This window comes from Arvicola amphibius, chromosome 13, assembly GCF_903992535.2.
Source record: "Arvicola amphibius chromosome 13, mArvAmp1.2, whole genome shotgun sequence".
NCBI classification, from domain to species: Eukaryota; Metazoa; Chordata; class Mammalia; order Rodentia; family Cricetidae; genus Arvicola; species Arvicola amphibius.
Window position 1 is genome coordinate 70,060,479 of NC_052059.1, and position 19,938 is coordinate 70,080,416.

General features: G+C 35.7%; 1 protein-coding gene across 1 annotated transcript; it reads left to right on the forward strand.

Moving 5' to 3' along the window:
* Positions 1-15,746: 15,746 nt before the first annotated feature.
* LOC119800430 (olfactory receptor 4L1-like) lies at positions 15,747-18,878 on the forward strand (the record flags this gene model as incomplete). Its single annotated transcript, XM_038310596.1, has 2 exons — positions 15,747-16,661; positions 18,855-18,878. Coding segments are annotated over exons 1-2 (939 nt in total), but the record flags the coding sequence as incomplete, so codon positions are not given.
* Between the last annotated feature and the right edge of the window lie 1,060 nt (positions 18,879-19,938).

Genomic DNA, 19,938 nt, shown 5'->3' on the forward strand with positions numbered 1-19,938 from the left:
CTGACCCAGCGATGGTTCAGTAGTTGATTGTTAAATTTCCATGAGTTTGTAGGCTTTTGGGGAGTAAAATTGTTATTGAATTCTAACTTTAATCCATGGTGATCCGATAGGACACAGGTGGTTACTAAATTTTTTTGTATCTGTAGAAGTTTGCTTTGTTACTGAGTGTGTGATCAATTTTAGAGAAGGTTCCAAGAGATGCTGAGAAGAAGGTATATTCTTTCCTATTTTGATGGAATGTTCTATAGATGTCTGTTAAGTCCTTTTGATTCATTACATCTGTTAGTTCTTTTATTCGTCTGTTTGGTTTCAGTCTGATTGACCTGTCCATTGGTGAGAGAGGAGTGTTGAAGTCTCCAACTATTAGTGTGTGTGGTTTGATGGCTGCCTTGAGTTCTAATAATGTTTCTTTTACATATGTGGGTGCTTTTATATTAGGGGAATAGATATTCAGGATTGAGACTTCATCCTGATGAATTGCTCCTGTTATGAGTATAAAGTGTCCATCTCCATCTCTTCTGATTAATTTTAGTTTGAAGTCAACTTTGTTAGAAATTAGTATGGCCACACCGGCTTGTTTCTTAGGTCCATTTGCTTGATAAACCTTTTCCCCACCCTCTACTCTGAGTAGGTGTCTGTCTTTGTGGTTGAGGTGTGTTTCTTGTAAACAGCAGAATGTTGGATCCTGTTTTCGCATCCATACTCTTAACCTGTGCTTTTTTTAAAAGGTGAATTTAGTTCATTGATTAAAAGTGATATTAATGACCAGTGTTAACTCTCGTCATTCTTTCTGGTGGTAGAGTTTGTGTGTTTCCCTTCTTTGAGTTGTGCTGGTGGAGGGTTGTCTGATGCTGATGTTATTATGTGAGTTGTTGACTTCCTTGGTTTTTGATTTTCCTTCTAGTATTTTCTGTAAGCCTGGGTTTGTGGCTATGTATTGTTTAAATCTGTTTTTGTCCTGGAATATCTTGTTTTCTCCATCAATGGTGAATGAAAGCTTTGCTGGGTATAGTAGTCTGGGCTTGCATCCATGGTCTCTTAGTTTCTGCAGCACATCTATCCAAGACCTCTGGCTTTCATGGTTTCCAAAAAGAAGTCAGGTGTAATTCTGATAGGTTTACCTTTACATGTTACTTGACCTTTCTCCTGTGCAGCTCTTAATATTCTTTCTTTATTCTGTATTTTTGTGTTTAATTATTATATTGTGAGGGGATTTTTTTTGATCCAGTCTATTTGGTGTTCTGTGTGCTTTTTGTACCTTCATAAGACTATCTTTCTTTAGGTTGGGAAAGTTTTCTTCTATAATTTTGTTGAATATATATTCTGGGCCTTTGAGCTGTAATTCTTCTCCTTCTTCTAGCCCTATTACTCTTTGCTTTGGTCTTTTCATGGTGTTTCAGATTTCCTGGATGTTTTGTGATGAGAATTTTTTGGATTTGTTGTTTTCTTTGATCATTCTATTTCCTCTATATTATCTTCATGTCTGAGTTTCTTTCTTCTATCTCTTGTCTTCTGTTGGTTATACTTGTCTCTGTAGTTTCTGTTCGTTTACCAAGATTTTCCATATCCTGCCATCTCTCAGTTTGTGTTTTCTTTATTGTCCCCATTTCATTTTTCAAGTCTTGGACTGTTTCCCTTACCTGTTTGATTGGCTTTTTTTGTTTTTCTTGATTTTCTTTGGTATCTTTGAGAGATTTATTAATTTTTTCTAACGTTTTTTTATTCTTCTCATTCATTTTTAAAGGAGTTTTTCACATCCTGTTTAATGGTCTCTATCACTTTCATAATGTTATGTTTAAAGTCTATTTCTTTTACTTCTGGATTAGGGTGTCCAAGTATTCCTGTTGTATGTTCACTGAATTCTTGTGTTATCATGTCACTTTTCAGATTGTTGGAGGATTTTTGCATTTGCACCTGCCCATTTCTACTTTAAATGCTTTTAGGAGAGTCTTGGAAGCTTGGTCCAATCTTTACTATAGCTACCTCTGTACTTGGGGGTTTTTCTTTGTCTGCCATCTCTTAGGACCCCTCAGCACTGGAATTGTCTCTCAGATCCTCTTCACCCTGAAGTAGGCTGTGGTGGTGAATCTAAGGACCCCGCAGATGGAAAGAAGTGCTTTGGGGCAAGCTGGGATATGATCAGCAGAGCAAGGCAGTAGCCAGGGAGAAGCCCTGCTTACTGGCCAGAAAGTTTAGGGAATTGGGGGGTGTCTGTGCTCTGTTCCTGGGTTTTCTGGCCAGACAGTCGGGCATTCACTTACCCCTCTGGTTGGTACTTCTGGTACCGGAGCAGGGCCACTTGCTGGCCAGGGACCTTGTAGACAACAAGGCAGGCTTGCTGGATTCAGGCTCAGTGGAGCAATGAAACTCCTACAGCAGTTGTGCTCACCACTTTGTCCCCATACCCTCTGCCCCGAAGCAGGCTGAGTTGGGGGACCCTATGACCCCGTAGATGAAAAGGGGTGCTGGGGGGCAAGCTAGGATGGGATAAGAAGAGAAATGAAGTATCTGGGGAGAGAAGACACCACTGAATGGCCAGAAAGTTTACTCTATTTTGATTTATTGTTCTCAGGTTATTTTTCCCTGTGACTTGTCAATTGCAGTGAACCTCTTTAGACTTATGTTTGCATTTTAGTGTTGTGTGCAGCTGTTTTTGTAGATAGATATTTCTTAAATTTCTTAAATTTGTTTTTTTCATGAAATATTTTTCTTCCTCTGTAAATATGATTGATAGTTTTGATTGCCAAAACAACCTGAGCTAGCATTTATGTTTCCTCTAAGTCTGTCACCACAGGCCTTTTGGATACTCCAAGGCCACCTCCAGTATGCAAAAAAATCCACTAATGTGACAAAGCTAGACTTTTCCATCTAAGGGGTAAATAAGGAAACGTGCTTTCTAATGGTATTTTTCTCTTTTACTTCAACTTAAATGATCTGTCTTTCTTGACAATCTCTCTATACACCTTCATCTCTTTACATAGTTGTATATCTCAATTTGCATGTATATATCTTTGTCCTGCAGTGATATACTTCTTCCTTCACATACCTCTCTCCTACAAACACATCTCTCTTCTATACAGATACATTTTCTGTCTCTCTATCCCCTCAGCTATATCTCTTAACAGATTCTCTTTCTGTCTGTACATTTGGCTATTTCTTCCTACCAAACACACACACACACACACACACACACACACACACACACACACACACTTCTTTCACATTTCTCTCCTAATCCCCCCTACATCTCTTTGCATTTTCTCACAACCAAAACATCTGGAAAATTATGAGTCACATCTTCAGGGTCACAGAACTAATTGAGGAAACAATAAGAAAGGGAGCAAAACTGATCACATAGTTCCTCCCAGGGTAGAAGGTTCACACTGACTGGGCAGTGAGTAAAATAAGCACATCATTCTTAGCTGTCAGTGTTCTCACACAGGAAGTGACATTGAAATTAGCAATTTTAACAATAAGCAGTTAGCTGACTGAACCTTCAAGTTGGGAGTACATGGAGTACATGCAAAAGTCCATTGCTGAAAAAGTTATATCTTCTAAAGTTGCTTCATGCTTTAACTTTTAACCAGCAAAAAACACCTGGGAAATTGACCTTATATATTTGTTCCTGGGACAACCAGATAATTGCCTCCAGGGGCAACTAGTTTGATTTGGATTTGCTATGAAATCTAAAATTAGCTCTTTTATGACTGAGAATACTATTATTTTCTTATGTCACGGTAATGAAAAATATCCTAGAATAATTTCTATTCATGAGAATTTTACATTTAAACATGGATCATCTTCCTGGCAATCCACAGCTTTAGGTGTTTTCAGTAGATAGAGTATTTCATGTTATAAACACACAAGCAGTGGGAATAATACTTACAGCTGTTTTTAGTGACACGTAAGAAAAAATAAAGAGACAGTTATTTACAACAGTGACCCCACAACCTTCCCAGGTAAGGCTCTCCATCAGGGAATTATTCATCTGGTGGGTCAACCTATTGAGTACTAGTTGTCACCTGCTGTATACTCTTAGTGGCCTCTGGCATTTGTAGAATATATGTACTGACCTTTCTGACATCCATCATCCCTATCAAAAGGTCAGATGTTACCCAAATCGATGCTATTTGATCTTTTCACTTAGTTGTATTTAGTATACTTCTTTGTTCTATACAGTCAATGTTTTGGTCATCATATATAATGAGGAATATTTTTTCTAATCCTGTCCACTTAATATTCTGTGCTCTTATTCTACCTTAACAAGTACTTCTTTCTTTAAGTTGGAAAGGATTTTCCCTGATTTTTTTAAAACAAATATGTTCTGTGTTTTGGGATGTTTTTGTTTTTCCTTTCTACATATTATTCATAGGTTTATTTTTTCATATTATCCCCAATTTTTGGTTGTAGCAAAACTAAGATTAATTCTATAAAGACTAGAGTGGAAGCCAGTAATGAAAATTGCCTTCATGCATCATAAACTTAGTGGCCAATAGATATTCCTGGTTAAAAAAAATGTTTCTGTAGGTCATCAGATCATACATAGGAAGGAAGATGTACTGGAATCATTGGCTCACAGACCTGGGAACTGCACCAAGCATAGACCACAAGTAATGAAGTCAGAATGGGACATGAGTTACAGCAACCTAAGAGTAATCTGTAGAGATTGTAATCAAATGCTTTCTTTTATAAATTGTGTTTATCATGGTATTTTATTAAAGCATAGAAAATTAACTAACACATTTTTGTTCTGAACAATTCAGAAGCTATTGCTTCTGCCTAGTTACTTGTGTTTTTAAGATGTGGCCAATATCATTAAGGTACAGATTTAAAAATTCATTTTTGTTACTTTATAATGACATTTTAAAAAATTTGATTCTGTTAATTTCATGGTATAATCATACCAAAATTAATGTGTCTTATCAAAATATAAAATTTCTATTGTAATAGCATTTACTTAAAATGATTCAGAAGAACAAGCTGGCAATGAATTCAGAAATATGATTATAACTATTTTCAAATAATCGAAAAAGCCAAAGATAGAGATGAAAGAAAACATGAAGCCAATCTAAGACAGGAAAACATAACTTCAAGTTTTCAAGAAAATATAAACAGAAAAAAACCTGTAAATGTGAAACAAAAAAGATATTTAAAACCTCAATTGAAAGTCTTACCCACAGAATTAATATTTTGAAAACAGAAAGGTAGTGATAGAGAACAAAGTATAGGAATAACAATAGGAATTACATAATTTAATAAGTATCACTGATACATTTTATAAAGTATTAAAAGTAAGTGGGAATTCAGTGACATCATTAAAAGGCCTTACCTGTGAACAATGAGCATGAAGAATGGAAATGGATACAATAAAGAGAGTCACAGAGATTATCTTCAACAAAATAGTAGAAGAAAACTCCACAATCTAAAAAAAGACAAGTTCATCCAGGTTAAGGAGATCACCTGAATAGAAAACAAATGAGACTATAAAAGAAATTATCAATGATATTATTTAGTTAAAATATTATGAGTAACAGATTAGAAGATATTGAAAGCATCCAGAAAGTAAGGTTAAATCTATTAATAAAAGCAGGTCTATTTCTATAATTGACTATGAAAAGCTAGGTAATTATCCAAGAAATCATGAATACTCACATACTAAAATAGTTAGCAGGTTGCATCAACATATCTGTGTAATGTACACATGGGTAATAATTATGTCTTTAGAAAGAGGCCATGATTTTATAATGGAGTGAGAGGAGTACATAGAAGAGTGGGATGGACAAAATGAAAAGTGAAAATGATCCAATTATATTTAAATTATACATTTATAACTACTATTTCACAGAAGCCTTTAAACCAAGAAGTACCTTCAAAGATGGATCAAATTTCTGAAAGACAGCTGTCTCATCAGACTCTTCCCCAGAAAATGTACTTAATAATATTAAAAAGAGATAAAAATTTTATGAGATAAAAACAGATGAAAGGAATTTGTGGCTACTAAACCAGCTCTAAAGAGGATACTAGAAGCAATATTTCAATATTAAAAGTAATTTAAAAAACAATCAAGTGACTACAGAAAACAAAAGAAAAAAATGCCAGAATAGTTAAACCAAAGACACCTGAAAAATACCACAAAATCAACAAAATGATAGGAATAGACAATTTTAATAAAGACTCTGAGTACTAATGATCATAATTTACCAGCAAAATTCATAATAATGGGATAGAAAATAATAATGGGATAGAAAATGGGATGTATCTTTGTGCTGCTGCATTAGGTAATTTTCTGTTACCATGATAAAATGCTGTCTCTGTTAAGGTTTCTCTTGCTGTGAAGAGGCCCCATGACTATGATAACCTTTATAAAGGAAAACGTCTAACTGGGGCTGGCTTACATTTCAAAGGTTAGTCCACTATCAACATGGTAGAAGACATGGCATCATGCAGGCAGATGTGGTATTGAAGAGTTAGTGACAGCTCTACATCTTGATCTTTAGGCAACAAAGATTGTAGACATAAGTCACAAAATAATCTCACACCAGTTTGCAATTATGATTAATAAAATGGTTATTTATTTAAGATGAAAACTTACAGATCATTGTCCTAGACACCAGGGCTCTGTGCAACCAGGAACAGAATCTAGTAACCAGAAGCGGAGCCAGAAGCAAAAGAATGAGAACAGGGCTACCACTGCTTTTTAAAGCAAAAGAAACCACACCCAAGTGGGCTGGTATCTTAAAGGCTATTGGCTGAAGGTGCAGAAGGAGTTCCCACAGCACTTCCCCCTTTTGTATAACTATGAGAGTTCCAAACCCAATACAAAACAATATACACTAGGAACAGATTTCAATTATAAGATTAGAATTACAATCAGCATAAACAATATTATACAAGGAATATATGCTAGATGTTTTAATAAACATTCTATCCTAAGGAGTCTAAGTCTTGTATTGGAAATGGCTTGGCTAAATCATAAGAGGACTATTTCATCTTCAACCCTATTAAAGGCCAGAGAAGGGAGATAATATTACTTGAGCAGGCAGGAAGTACAAAGTGAGCAATATATGACAGAGACCATTAGCTACCTAAACAACCATCCAAAGTCTCATTTTGCAACGTTGAAGCAACCAACTTTGGCTATGGCCTAGTGTAATTGACATATCAATTTCAGAGGCAAGAAATTTTTCAAAACTATCTTATCCTGTCTTGGCAAGATTTGACAGTCCTGCTTATCCATTTCCAGATATCATGTAGCTTGTCAGTAATTGAGATATTGTCAGTTCCTTGCCCAAAGGCCAGTTTTGCCAAGAAGAAAACAAGCTCCAAGTGGAGTGTCTTTGGTGCTCAGCATTCTCTCAGGAATAGATTGGTGCTGTCAAAAGCATTCATGTGTCATGTCAACAGAACCCTAAGTTATTTTAAAGCTATGTTCCACAGATCCTTGAAGTGATTGAAGATTACCTATCTAAACAGAATACAATCTCTATGTATCTAAAGAACCTAATTGACCTGAATGTATGTACAGCAAACATGAACAACTATTGACATATAATAATTAGTACCTGCATAACTTAAAGACTAAAACTTCATGTCAGAATATTAAGTAACCTATAAACAAGTGTGCAATAAATGAGGACAATGACCTCAAAATGTAAACAATCTATAAGGATCTTGATCAGAGGTAGGAGAAATATATAATGCAATGTGAAAATACATCTTAAAAGTTGTATCAATGTACAAAATGTCCTAAACAGAGATAATAACATACATATATACAATCTGACAAAATAACTCTTACAGGTGTACAAATAATGTAAACAAAATTAACAAATATAATTTGAACTTGTATCAATATACAAAACTATACCAATTTAATTATATATGAATAATAACTTGCAAGTATTCACTCTATTACCCCCTATTACTATCCCCAATTTTTAAACAAATATAGTTTTCACCCCAACCCTCTTTCTAATAAAAGTAATATTCAACAACCCCTAAACAATGTTCTCAACCCTATGGGCATACATTTTTGGGATGGGGGCATCATCTTCGAAAATTGCTTCCTACTCTCATGGGCGTGATGATCTCTTAAAGGGCTCCTGCAAAATTAAAGTGATGGTTAGGTTTCAAAATCACTGTCTAGTAAATGCAAACAATTTCCTAGCAGTTGATAGATAGGGTTTTTTTTCCAAAGTTCTTATTTGGAGTTCTGGCCAAAATGTCATGAGAAGGTGAACCATTTCAGCAGCTGGTAACCCCCCCCCAAAAAAAAAGAAGTAGTCTTATAGTAGCACTGTCTGCATCACGATGTCATCTCAACTAGATAGAAATGTTGCTATGGGGCCACATCTTCTTCCTGGAAACTTCAAAGATTAATGCAGGAAAGGAATCTGTAGGAAAATCTATTGTTCATCATGAAAAACTTAAACATTATTCATTTATACATAAATTCAATGAAGAATAATATAAACAAAAAAGGCGTGGAGAAAATAAAAATTTTTCCTACAGTCTTTCTTCTGTCCCATACCAGATGGCTCCCAATATGAGACAGAAACTCTGAATGTTCCTTTTAACAACATGCTTGGATTTAGAGAAGAGAAGTACAAGTGGATAATCACTTTTTCTTCTGCCAGCATTCAAATATCCAGGGTCTCTTGAATTTTTGTTGATGTGTATTTTCCTGCAAAGATAAGAGCAGAACCCTGCCCCAACCTATATGGCTTTCCTTACCACCTGTATGGGTGTCACCATTGTAGATGAGCTGTCATTTCCCTATTTCAATAAATTTCTCCTTTCCAAAGCGAATCTTTATTGATTTTGATGGTATCCATATTTTTTTCTCCTGTGGAAACAAGAGTGAAACCCCTTCCCCAACGTAGTATATCTCCTGGTTTCCATTGTGAGGTCAACACTTCCTTGGAACTATACTGGTTGATTCAATTCAGAAGTTTTTTCCATTATCCAATGCCTCTCTGCTACTGTTGTTCCTGTTATCCAACAGTTGGCACTGTTGCCAAGTTGCAACTAGAATCAATGCAAAGGTGTCAAAAGTGGTCCTGTTTCAGTGTCTTCCTTGGTACTTGTTAAAGACTGGGAAATATGAGTTGCTCAACAAAGTAAATATAATTAAATCAATTCCATACATGGAGCCAGAAACTCAGTATCCAGGGGCATTGAACAGCAACCAGGAACCTGCATACACCGTCAGGCAACAAAGATTCACCCTGACTAGTGCTGCTAGGGTGCTACGCTGCAAAGGGTATTTAAAAACCACTCAGGAAATAGCAAATCAGGTGGGCAGAGACTGTCTAGGCCCATGGAGCCCAGGAGGCATGAAGTTTAAATCCACATGAGCACCAGGTATAGATGTAATATTTTAGCATTTCTTAACTAAAGTTCCTTTCCCCAGATTTAAAGTCCATAATCCTATATTGCTGTCCTTAAGCTATTTGGAGCTGACAGTTTTAATCTCCTGCATGTACTTATCCAGTTTTGTTAATAAAATTTGCTAAACACAAACATTCTTACAGTGTGTGTTGTTTCAGGAACCTTTGTAAAAATTGAGTGCCTGTAAATGCATGGATTCTAATCTGTGTATTCTACCATTTCCATTTATCTATGTTTACTTTTGGGTTAGTACTATACTATTGTTATGATGATAGCTCTGTACTATAACGTGATATTCATATATTTCCACTAGTATTATTAAACTTTTTTAATATTTAAAAATTTCCATTTCCTGCATGATCAACAATTTATGTATAAAATTATTTGTTGAAAATATACTAAAATTTTTATGAATTATTCTTTGAAAAAATCCATAAAATGGAAGTTAATAGGAATTATTTGAAGTAATGTATAAAAAGGAAGTTAACTCAATAAAATCATTCTAAACTTATCATATCTCCACCAAAACGTCAAGAATATCATGTCTAGCAAAGGTTATTATTGGTGTTTTGGATTTTAGCCAATCTGACAGGTGTAAGATGATATCTCAAAGTTGTTTTGATTTGCATTTCCCTGATAGCTAGGGAGGTTGAGCATGACCTTAAGTGTCTTTTGGCCATTCGAACTTCTTCTGTTGAGAATTCTCTGTTCAGTTCAGCGCCCCATTTTTTAATTGGGTTAATTGGCATTTTAAAGTCTAGTCTCTTGAGTTCCTTATATATTTTAGAGATCAGACCTTTGTCAGTTGCAGGGTTGGTGAAGATCTTTTCCCAGTCAGTAGGCTGCCTTTGTGTCTTAGTGACAATGTCCTTTGCTTTACAGAAGCTGCTCAACTTCAGGAGGTCCCATTTATTCAATGTTGCCCTTAATGTCTGTGCAGCCGAGGTTATGCGCAGGAAACGGTTCCCTGTGCCCATTTGTTGTAGAGTACTTCCCACTTTCTCCTCTATCAAGCTCAATGTGTTCAGATTAATATTGAGGTCTTTAATCCATTTGGACTTGAGTTTTGTGCATGGTGATAGATATGGATCTACTTTCATTCTTCTACAGGTTGACATCCAGTTATGCCAGAATCATTTGTTGAAGATGCCCTCTTTCATCCATTGTGTACTTTTGGCTCCTTTATCAAAAATCAGGTGTTCGTAGGTTTGTGGTTTAAGATCCGAGAGGTTGTGGGGTAAGGGGTACACTCATCCATTGCTGGTGGGAATGCACACTTGTGCAACCACTTTGGAAAGCAGTGTGGCGGTTTCTCAGGAAATTCGGGATCAACCTACCCCGGGACCCAGCAATTCCACTATTGGGAATCTACCCAAGAGATGCCCAATCATACAACAAAAGCATATGCTCATCTATGTTCATAGCAGCATTATTTGTAATAGCCAGACCCTGGAAACAACCTAGATGCCCTTCAGTGGAAGAATGGATGAAGAAACTGTGGAATATATACATGCTAGGATACTACTCAGCGGTAAAAAACAATGACATCTTGAATTTTGCAGGCAAATGGATGGAAATAGAAAACACTATTCTGAGTGAGGTAACCCAGACCCAAAAAGATGAACATGGGATGTACTCACTCATAATCGGTTTCTAGCCATAATTAAAGGACATCGAGCCTATAAATTTGGGATCCTTGAGAAGATAATAAGAAGGTGAACTCCCAAAAAAAGACATAGTAATCCTCCTGGATATTGGAAGTAGACACGATCGCCAGGCAAAATTGGGAACTTGAGGGTTGGGCGAGATTGGGCCAAGAGAAGATGGGGAGAGAAAAGTGTGAAGGGGAGAATGGGGGGAGCTCGGAGGAATGGGGTGCTTGGGATATAGGAAGGATGGATATGGGAGCAGGGAAGCATATATCTTAATTTAAGGAGCTACCTGAGGGTTGTCAAGAGACTTGACCCTAGAGGGGTTCCCAGGTTTCCAGGGAGACGCCCCCAGTTAGTTCCTTGGGCAGCTGAGGAGAGGGAGCCTGAAAAGGCCAGTTCCTATAGCCATACTGATGAATTTCTTGCATATCACCATAGAACCTCCACCTGACGATAGATGAAGAAAATGACAGAGCCCCACATTGGAGCACCGGACTGAGCTCCCAAGGTCCTGATGAGGAGCAGAAGGAGAGAGAACATGAGAAAGAAAGTCAGGACTGTGAGGGAACCTCCAGCTGGCGACAGATGGGGAAGGTGACTGAGCCCCACATTGGAGCACTGGACTGAGCTCCCAAGGTCCTGATGAGGAGCAGAAGGAGCGAGAACATGAGGGAGAAAGTCAGGAACGAGAGGGGTGCGTTCACTCATGGAGACGGTGGGACAGAACTAATGGGAGATCACCAACTCCAGTTGGAATGGGACTGATGGATCATGCGACCAAACCCGTCTCTCTGAATGTGGCCAACAGCGGGGGCTGACTGAGAAGCAAAGGACAATGGCGCTGGGCTCTGATTCTTCTGCATGGACGGGCTCTGTGGGAGCCTTCTCAGCTTGGTCGATCACCTTCCTGGACCTGGGGGGAGTTGGGAGGACCTTGGACTTAGCATAGAGTGGGGAACCCTGATGGCTCCTTGGCCTTGAGAGGGAGGGAGGGGAGGTATGGGTGGAGGGAAGGGGAGGGAAGGGGGAGGAGGAGCGGAGGGAGGGGGGAGGAGGAAGGAAGGAGATGGAAATTTTTAAATATAAAAAAAAATAAACCATGAGAAAAAAAAAGAATATCATGTCTATTATAATGAAGGCACCACTCATGAAGAAACACAGCTCATTACAAGGTGAGAAATTAAATGCAAAAATCTCTCATGGTCATGCTAAAGTCACAATAGCCTCATTCTAACAACTCCCACTGAGGCTTGCATTCCCAATACTCCCAAAATCTATCTCCAGTAAATGATTCACATCTTCAAAAGAAGTGGAGATACTCTGAAGAATGATATGCAGTCCATTAAAGAAAATAAGAAGCATAAGTTCAATTTATATACTACCTTGGATATCATGATCTTCATACTGTATGTTAGTAAAAGGTAAGTAAAAGTGTTGTAGAAAACAAATTCATTAACTTTATTGTAACTAAAGTGGCATTTTAATAATTGTGTTGACCAGAAGAAGGTTTTATTCTTTGAAGCCATCAAATCCTGGGATTAAAAGCTTACTTAATACCACTTTGTGGTAAGCTAGAACTAACAATTACTATGAAAACTGAGAGAAAATATACTCTCAAGACTATACTGCAGAGAAAAGTTGACACTGGTTTGTTCATAAGTAATTACAATGAATATAAGAAATGTTATATGATCATTCATAAAACCCATAATACAAGTGAAAATTAAACTAGGTCTATTGTTCTTTTAAGGATTCAGGTAGTTTACAGAGCACATAAATATTTGTGTATATTCACCAATTGAGGAGGAAATAGAGAATGACATTGTGTTCATAATCAGATATTTAAAAAACCTCTGTAAAAGTAATCCTTAGACCATAAACTAAAAAAAAAAAAAAAAAAAAAAAAAAAAAAAAAAGTGGTCATTGAATACAAGGGAGAAAGCATAAGATGTTGTACATTCAATGAAATAAGAAAATGTACATAATTTAAGAATTTTATCATGACTGTTCCATATTGTAAGAAAAGCAAAACAGCTAGTTTCCAAATAAACAAGGCAGTCAAAATATGTACCCCAACAAAAGACTGCAAAAAATGTGGAAAATGTAATAGATTTGATCTACAACATGCTTTGGATTGCCTTAGAGGGAAATATATTTGATTTCAAGCAATTGGAAAGTATTTTAAAGAAGTACGTAACACATCTCATTTTATAGATATTCATATGTTATCCATATTGCCTACTTTTTGGTTTATTGTCTATAAAGTTTATTTCAATCTTGAAGATGTTACATGAAAATAATCTTTATTTTGTTTTTACATAAGTCCTACACTAGGTTAAGTCTTTTCTCACATGGCTTACTTTCTTTATAATTATGTATTTCTAGATTATAAATCTCTTCATAACAGAGTTTGGTTACATAAGAACAGTAGTAATTAAGTACATTTTTAAGATACTTCTTTTGTTATTGAATTGCACCTTGTAAGAATTTCACATGAGATGTTTGAATTCAAAGAATGTTTATTAAATTCTTCAAGAGATCAGGAGGCAGGCTAAAAGTTGAAAATATGGGATGGGGGATACCCTTTATATGACTGTAGAGCTGAGCACAAGTGGGCTTTTGAATTTGCTGCAGGCTGCTCTTAAATTATGGCAGCTTCCTCATGCACACTGACTAGTAGAGTCATCTGTCACTCTTACTGCCATCTTTTGTGGTTTTGCACCTTTCTGTTTTGTGTGGTACTAGGGTCAAAGCCAGGGCCTCAAGCATACTTGCTAAGGCTTTTTGTTTGTTTTCCATGAGACAAGAATCTCACCCATGTAGCCCCTCTGGGCATTCTTAAACTTCCCTGCCTTAGTGTCCAGGTGCTGAGATGCCAGGTATGGCAGGATGCCACCACTAACCACAAAGAAATTCTAATGTGATTTTTATTAACCCAACTAGTTATTTAATCAGAAAAATCTGTTGGCAGGGGATTACTATTTGGAAGAAAATGCTATTTGATTATTAACCAAGTTAATGGACATTATTTTCCAAAGCAGCTGTGTTTCTGGTGAGTACTGAACAAACGTGTGGTTTTTTTTGTGTCACATTTGTTTTATTTTTTAAGCACTGTAACTTGGGATGGATGGTTAGAAACAATAATGTATGAGGGTTTTTACCTAACCCATTCAGGACTGAGCTGTGTCATCTGTTAATTTCTCCCTGTGTCGTGATGTTTGCAGTGTCCAGTACTGTGTCAGTCCCTATGTAGGTTTATGTGAAAGCTTGGTTTTAGCTTATCATACCTTGAAGCATACTATACATTCAGACCTTAAGGGGTAACTTTACAAATTGTGCACCTGTAAGGAATATTAACAATAAGATAGAAATTTTAGCAAGTTTAGACCATAATTTTGTAGAAAAAAAGGATCCATATTTCATATTCAATTCCATATTTCATTCATGAAAAATCTGCAATATGCAATATTCTAGGAATAAATAAAAAGGAAATGTAAAACGTTGTAAATTTCTTCTGTGGGATGTGCCTGATGCATGTATCATTATCATTGATTTCAGAATACTTCATAATGATAAAATTAAATTCTTTATTACAGTTGAAAAAGAAATATATTCTTTGCCTTTTTAATGCATTTGTCATAATGATATAAACACAGATTCTGGTGTCGGATTGATCTGCTTTACTCACTAGCATTCATTCTTGTTAGCTATATAGTTATCTCAATAAATTGTATATCATAGCTTCCTTACATATACATGGCATCAGTAATGCTCTTGTTTCATGTGTTTGTTATGAACACTAAAAAACTTTAATGTCCATTAAATATTTAGAGTGAAGTCTAGCACTTGACAAACACTTTGCTATAATTAATAATGTTTTATTATTCAAAAATTATGATATCTAAAAAGCCCAGTTCAGATAGTTTAACATATTCATTAAAATACAAACATAATTTATATATGAAAACTGAGACAGCATGTTAGTTATTTGCTTCTAAATTAGTATGTACAAATACATACATTTTCCACAAGAGCCCATCTTTCTTAATTGGCAAGGAAGCATTTGAGAACAAAAGTTTAAAACAATCTGAGTGTGAATATATATTTCTTGAGATTTTTTAAAATAAAATATAAGAAAGGATTAAAGGGAAAATTATATTTAGTTAATTTGAAGATTGGTTTCCATATACAAATTGAATTCTAACTTGTGTCTTTGTTTAAAAAACAATAGGTAATCTTTGCTGCATTCTTCAGAAATAAAGATCAAAGTATTGGTATGATTCTGCATCCTATTTATAGTTGAATCACCTAAGTTTAAGGAATCCAGTTAAATGGAGATTGATATATTAGAGAAAAATAAAGTTATTACCATCTAATCTTTAATTGTATTTCTGGGTGAACAAAAGCATAGGAAAAATAGGATCTATCAAAATATATCATTTGATAAGATAAAATGATAGAACTTTCACCCTTTCAAGTGCTTTCTATTTTGTATGAGAATATTGTTTAAAGGTGTGTGATGCTTAAAATCATTTCAAGTTATACTTGGTCATATTGATATGTTAAACATTGAATGTTTTCAGATTATCAATTAATATTGTTCTTATAACAAAAATATGTCCATACTAACAATAACTGTGGCTTGCTTTTGTTTTCTACATCTTTGAATTAAAAAAACTCCCAGAAGCTTACTGAATTGAATAAATGGATTATGAAAATGGATCATCTGTGACAGAATTTATTTTAGTGGGATTTTCTGGAGATTGGCAACTTCAGATTTTCTTGTTTCTGATATTCTTTTTCATCTATGATGCAACTGTGGTGGGTAACATTCTCATTATAGCCACAGTAGCAGCTAATTCTACTCTTCATTCTCCCATGTACTTTCTTCTCGGAAACCTTTCCTTTCTGGACATGTGTCTTTCCACCGTCACAACACCCAAGATGATCAGAGATTTGCTTGCAGAACACAAGAGCATCTCTCTGTGGGGATGCACGGTCCAGATGTTCTTCATGCACCTCTTTGGGGGTGCTGAAGCAACACTTTTGATAGTCATGGCCTTTGATAGATATGTGGCCATATGCAAACCCTTGCACTACAGGACAATTATGAGTCACAGGTTGCTGCATGCATCTGTATTACTTTCCTGGACAATTGGTTTCATACACACCATGAGTCAGATGGTATTGATAGTGAATTTGCCTTTCTGTGGCCACAATATTGTAAATAACATATTTTGTGATCTCCCCCTGGTAATCAAGCTTGCTTGTATTGAAACAAACACTCTGGAGTTATTTGTCATTGCTGACAGTGGGCTGCTGTCTTTTATATGTTTCATCCTCTTGCTCATTTCTTACACTGTCATTCTGGTCACTGTAAAGCACAAATCACCTGGCAGGCTTTCCAAGGCTCTGTCCACATTGTCTGCCCACATAATGGTGGTCACTCTATTCTTTGGACCCTGTATCTTCATCTATGCCTGGCCATTTGGTAGTTTTGCAAGCAATAAGGTGCTTGCTGTATTTTATACTGTTATCACTCCCGTACTGAATCCTGTTATTTACACACTGAGAAATCAGGAAATGAAAAAAGCTATGAGAAAATTATGGATCCAAGAAGTTAGCTTCATGTAGACCTTACAGACTGAGCTATACACCTTATCACAGCCTTTTCATACATTGGGTAGATAATGTAAAGACTGTGGATAATATATTGTTTAACACTTAATGTTTGAACCATACACTAATAAAGAAAAATTGATATTATTGTACTACTGTATTAGGAGCAATGGTTTAACATTATTTTTCAACATTTGTATTTTGACCATTTTTAAATAATGAGAATTTATTTTATTTGAAAAATTAATATAATGAAAATGTTTATTAAATCAGAAGACATAATATAAATTATTGTGTACTGCATATGTATCGTGACACTCTATCAGAAAATATATATATATTTAATGGATTTGTGTGTGCATACTGTATTTTATGACTTCATTGTTCAGTTAATGTCAACTTAATAAAGGAAAGCTCATGTTTCACCATAAATTAGTGGCTAAATGTTCTGTTTTCATTAATTTCCAATTGCATGCAAAAGCTGTAACTCAATGATGAATAGCTATATGAGATAATGGAGGAGTTTTGCTTCCAAATCATAATGTTTCCTCTTTAATTAGATATGTGGTTCTTCCAAGTCTCCAAAATAGTCCTTGAATGTGACACTAGTTTTGCATTTCCTGCAGATATACAATATTGATTTTAGCTGGCTATTTTCCATAGTACAAATTCCAATGGTTTCCAATTGATATTCCCAACCATAAACTTCAACTCCACATATCAGAAAAAATCTATGTGAATTCCACACACTTTTAAGAATATATATTTGCAAGATGCACTTTATAACTGGGGTAAAATCATGATGAATTGTGAAACAACTGGACCTGATGTGAGTTGTCTTAGGCAAAACTCCTTTAATCACCTGACCACCATACACCTCTACATATACAGAAGAGCCACAATACTCCTGGGAGTCCAAAATAGTTAGTGTCAATTCAGAATATTTTTGTTCCTACATCATACCTGTAATTTTGATACAGTTATGAATCATAATGAAATATCTAATATGCAGAATATCTGATATGGTCTCCTGTGAAAGGGTTGTGAAAGGGTCATGACTCACATATTGAAAATTGCTAATGAATCGATCCTGGAAACTCTCATTATTTCTTTCCACCCAGTGTGTAATTACTGACCTCTACCGAAAGGTTGGTCTTTAGTGACAGGGTCCAAAGGAAGAAGACCAAGAAAGAGACTGATAATCAGAGCTCCTTAGAACAAAAAGAATTGAGCTTACAGGATAAAGTTGTAAGTTCCTACCAAGGCTCTGAGCCCAAGCTTTTATTGACTCTTTCAAACAAGTTCCTACTTTTAATCAAGAAACTGTTCCTTATTTATGCATCAGAGTCTCAGGGAAACCCTTGGATCTACCTGGTTCTCAACAATACCCTTGTAACATGTCTCTTAAGGGAAGGATTAGAGAAACGCTAACAATAAACTCAAGAATTTTGACAAGGTCATTCAAAGGAATCTGATCATTACTTCATCATGGGTATCTTGAGTTTGAAAACTGGTTCAAGTATGGAAATTAGTTCATGAGCCCAGTTTCCCTGGTGCCATGATCCAATGTTGTCTTTCTTTCGTTTATTTCTGAGAATTTTTCTGCATATTCAGATCTAGGCTTTGTAGTGGATTTTAATAGTATTTTAATAAATAAAGATTGCCTGAATATCTGAGAGTAAAACAGTCCCACTGGTTAGCCTTATAGACCAGATTATGGTAACACACATCTTTAATCACAGTAGCTATAATAAAGTACAATTTTAATGCCTGTAGTTATACTACTTGTCATAGAAACTGGGTGGTGCATGCCTTTAAAGATGGCAATGCATGCCTTTAATCCCAGCCCTAGAGAGAATAGGGGCAGTTTCTTTCCCACCTGGTCCCGCAGTCATTAGGTCCCAAAGAAACACACAGAGGTCTACATTAATTATAAGCTTGTTGGCCTAGTAACTCACGCTTTCTTATTAATAATTTCTTACATCTTAAATTAAGCGATAATTCCTGTCTGTTAGCCACGTGGTTTGGTGCCTTCTATCAGTGAGGCATTCTCCTCTTGTTTCCTCTGCATCTGAGTGACAACTGCAGATTGAGTGTTTACTCTTCTCAGAATTCTCCTGTTCTGGTTGCCCCACCTATACTTCCTGCTTGGTTGCTCCACTTATATTTCCTGCCTGGCTATTGGCCAATCAGCAGTTTATTAAACCAATACAAGTGACAGATCATTACAGGGTAGAAGACCATTGTCCCACAGCAAGGCTTCTTATTTTATTTCATTCCTAGAAATACTACAACTGATTATCAAGTAACAAAGTGCATAGGAGTCAAGACACCATAGTCAAGTCATGTCATTACAGACATTTCTTTTCCTAGGTTTCCCATTATGATAGCTATTCTCACTTTGCCTATGATGGTTCACCTGGGTATTATAGGACATAATTAAACTTATTGTATTTAATTCATCTAACTGAGTGACAGTAGCTCCAATCCTAATTCTGGCTCTAGAGTAATAGCAAAACTTCTAATATGCTGGTGCCTCTCTAACCATTTTTATTAGCATGATTACAGTATTAATAAAGTTTTTAAGTGAGTCATGACTAATATTCTAAGTAATATTCAGAGATTCTTATGTTCAGATAACCTGTCCTCACAAGTAATAATTCTCTTTGCTTTGTGATCTTATATAGATAATTATCTTTTTTTCTTTAGACCTCTAGATGTCCAGGGTCTCTTGATTTTCTGAAGATGAGTATTTTCCTGCAAAGATGAGGACAGAACACTGCCTCAACCCTTATGAGGTTTCTTTATAACCTGATTGGTTTTCACCTCTGTGGATGAGCTCTTATTTATTTTTCTCAAGAGATTTTTATTTCTCAAACTGAATATTTATTAATTTTGATGCTATCTGTAACATTCCTTTTCCTGTTGAAACAAAAGGAAAACTCCTTCCCCATCATAATACATCTCCTTGTTTCCATTGTGAGGTCAACACATCCTTGAAATACATCACCTGATTTAATTCAAAAGACTTTTTATTATCCAATGTCTCTCTGCTGTTGTAGTTCCTTTCAAATTAGCATTAAGGAAAATCAAGGACAATAAAGCATTATGTAATCTATTTCTGGGGGTATTTTCCATCTCTTTCTATTTGTTTAACATATACTTTATAGTTTGATTTGAACTTTCTATAACTGCCTGACCTGTAGCACTGTGTGATATAACTGTAACATGCTTTATATTATAATAAGCAAAAACTGTCTCATTTTCTTAGAGATAT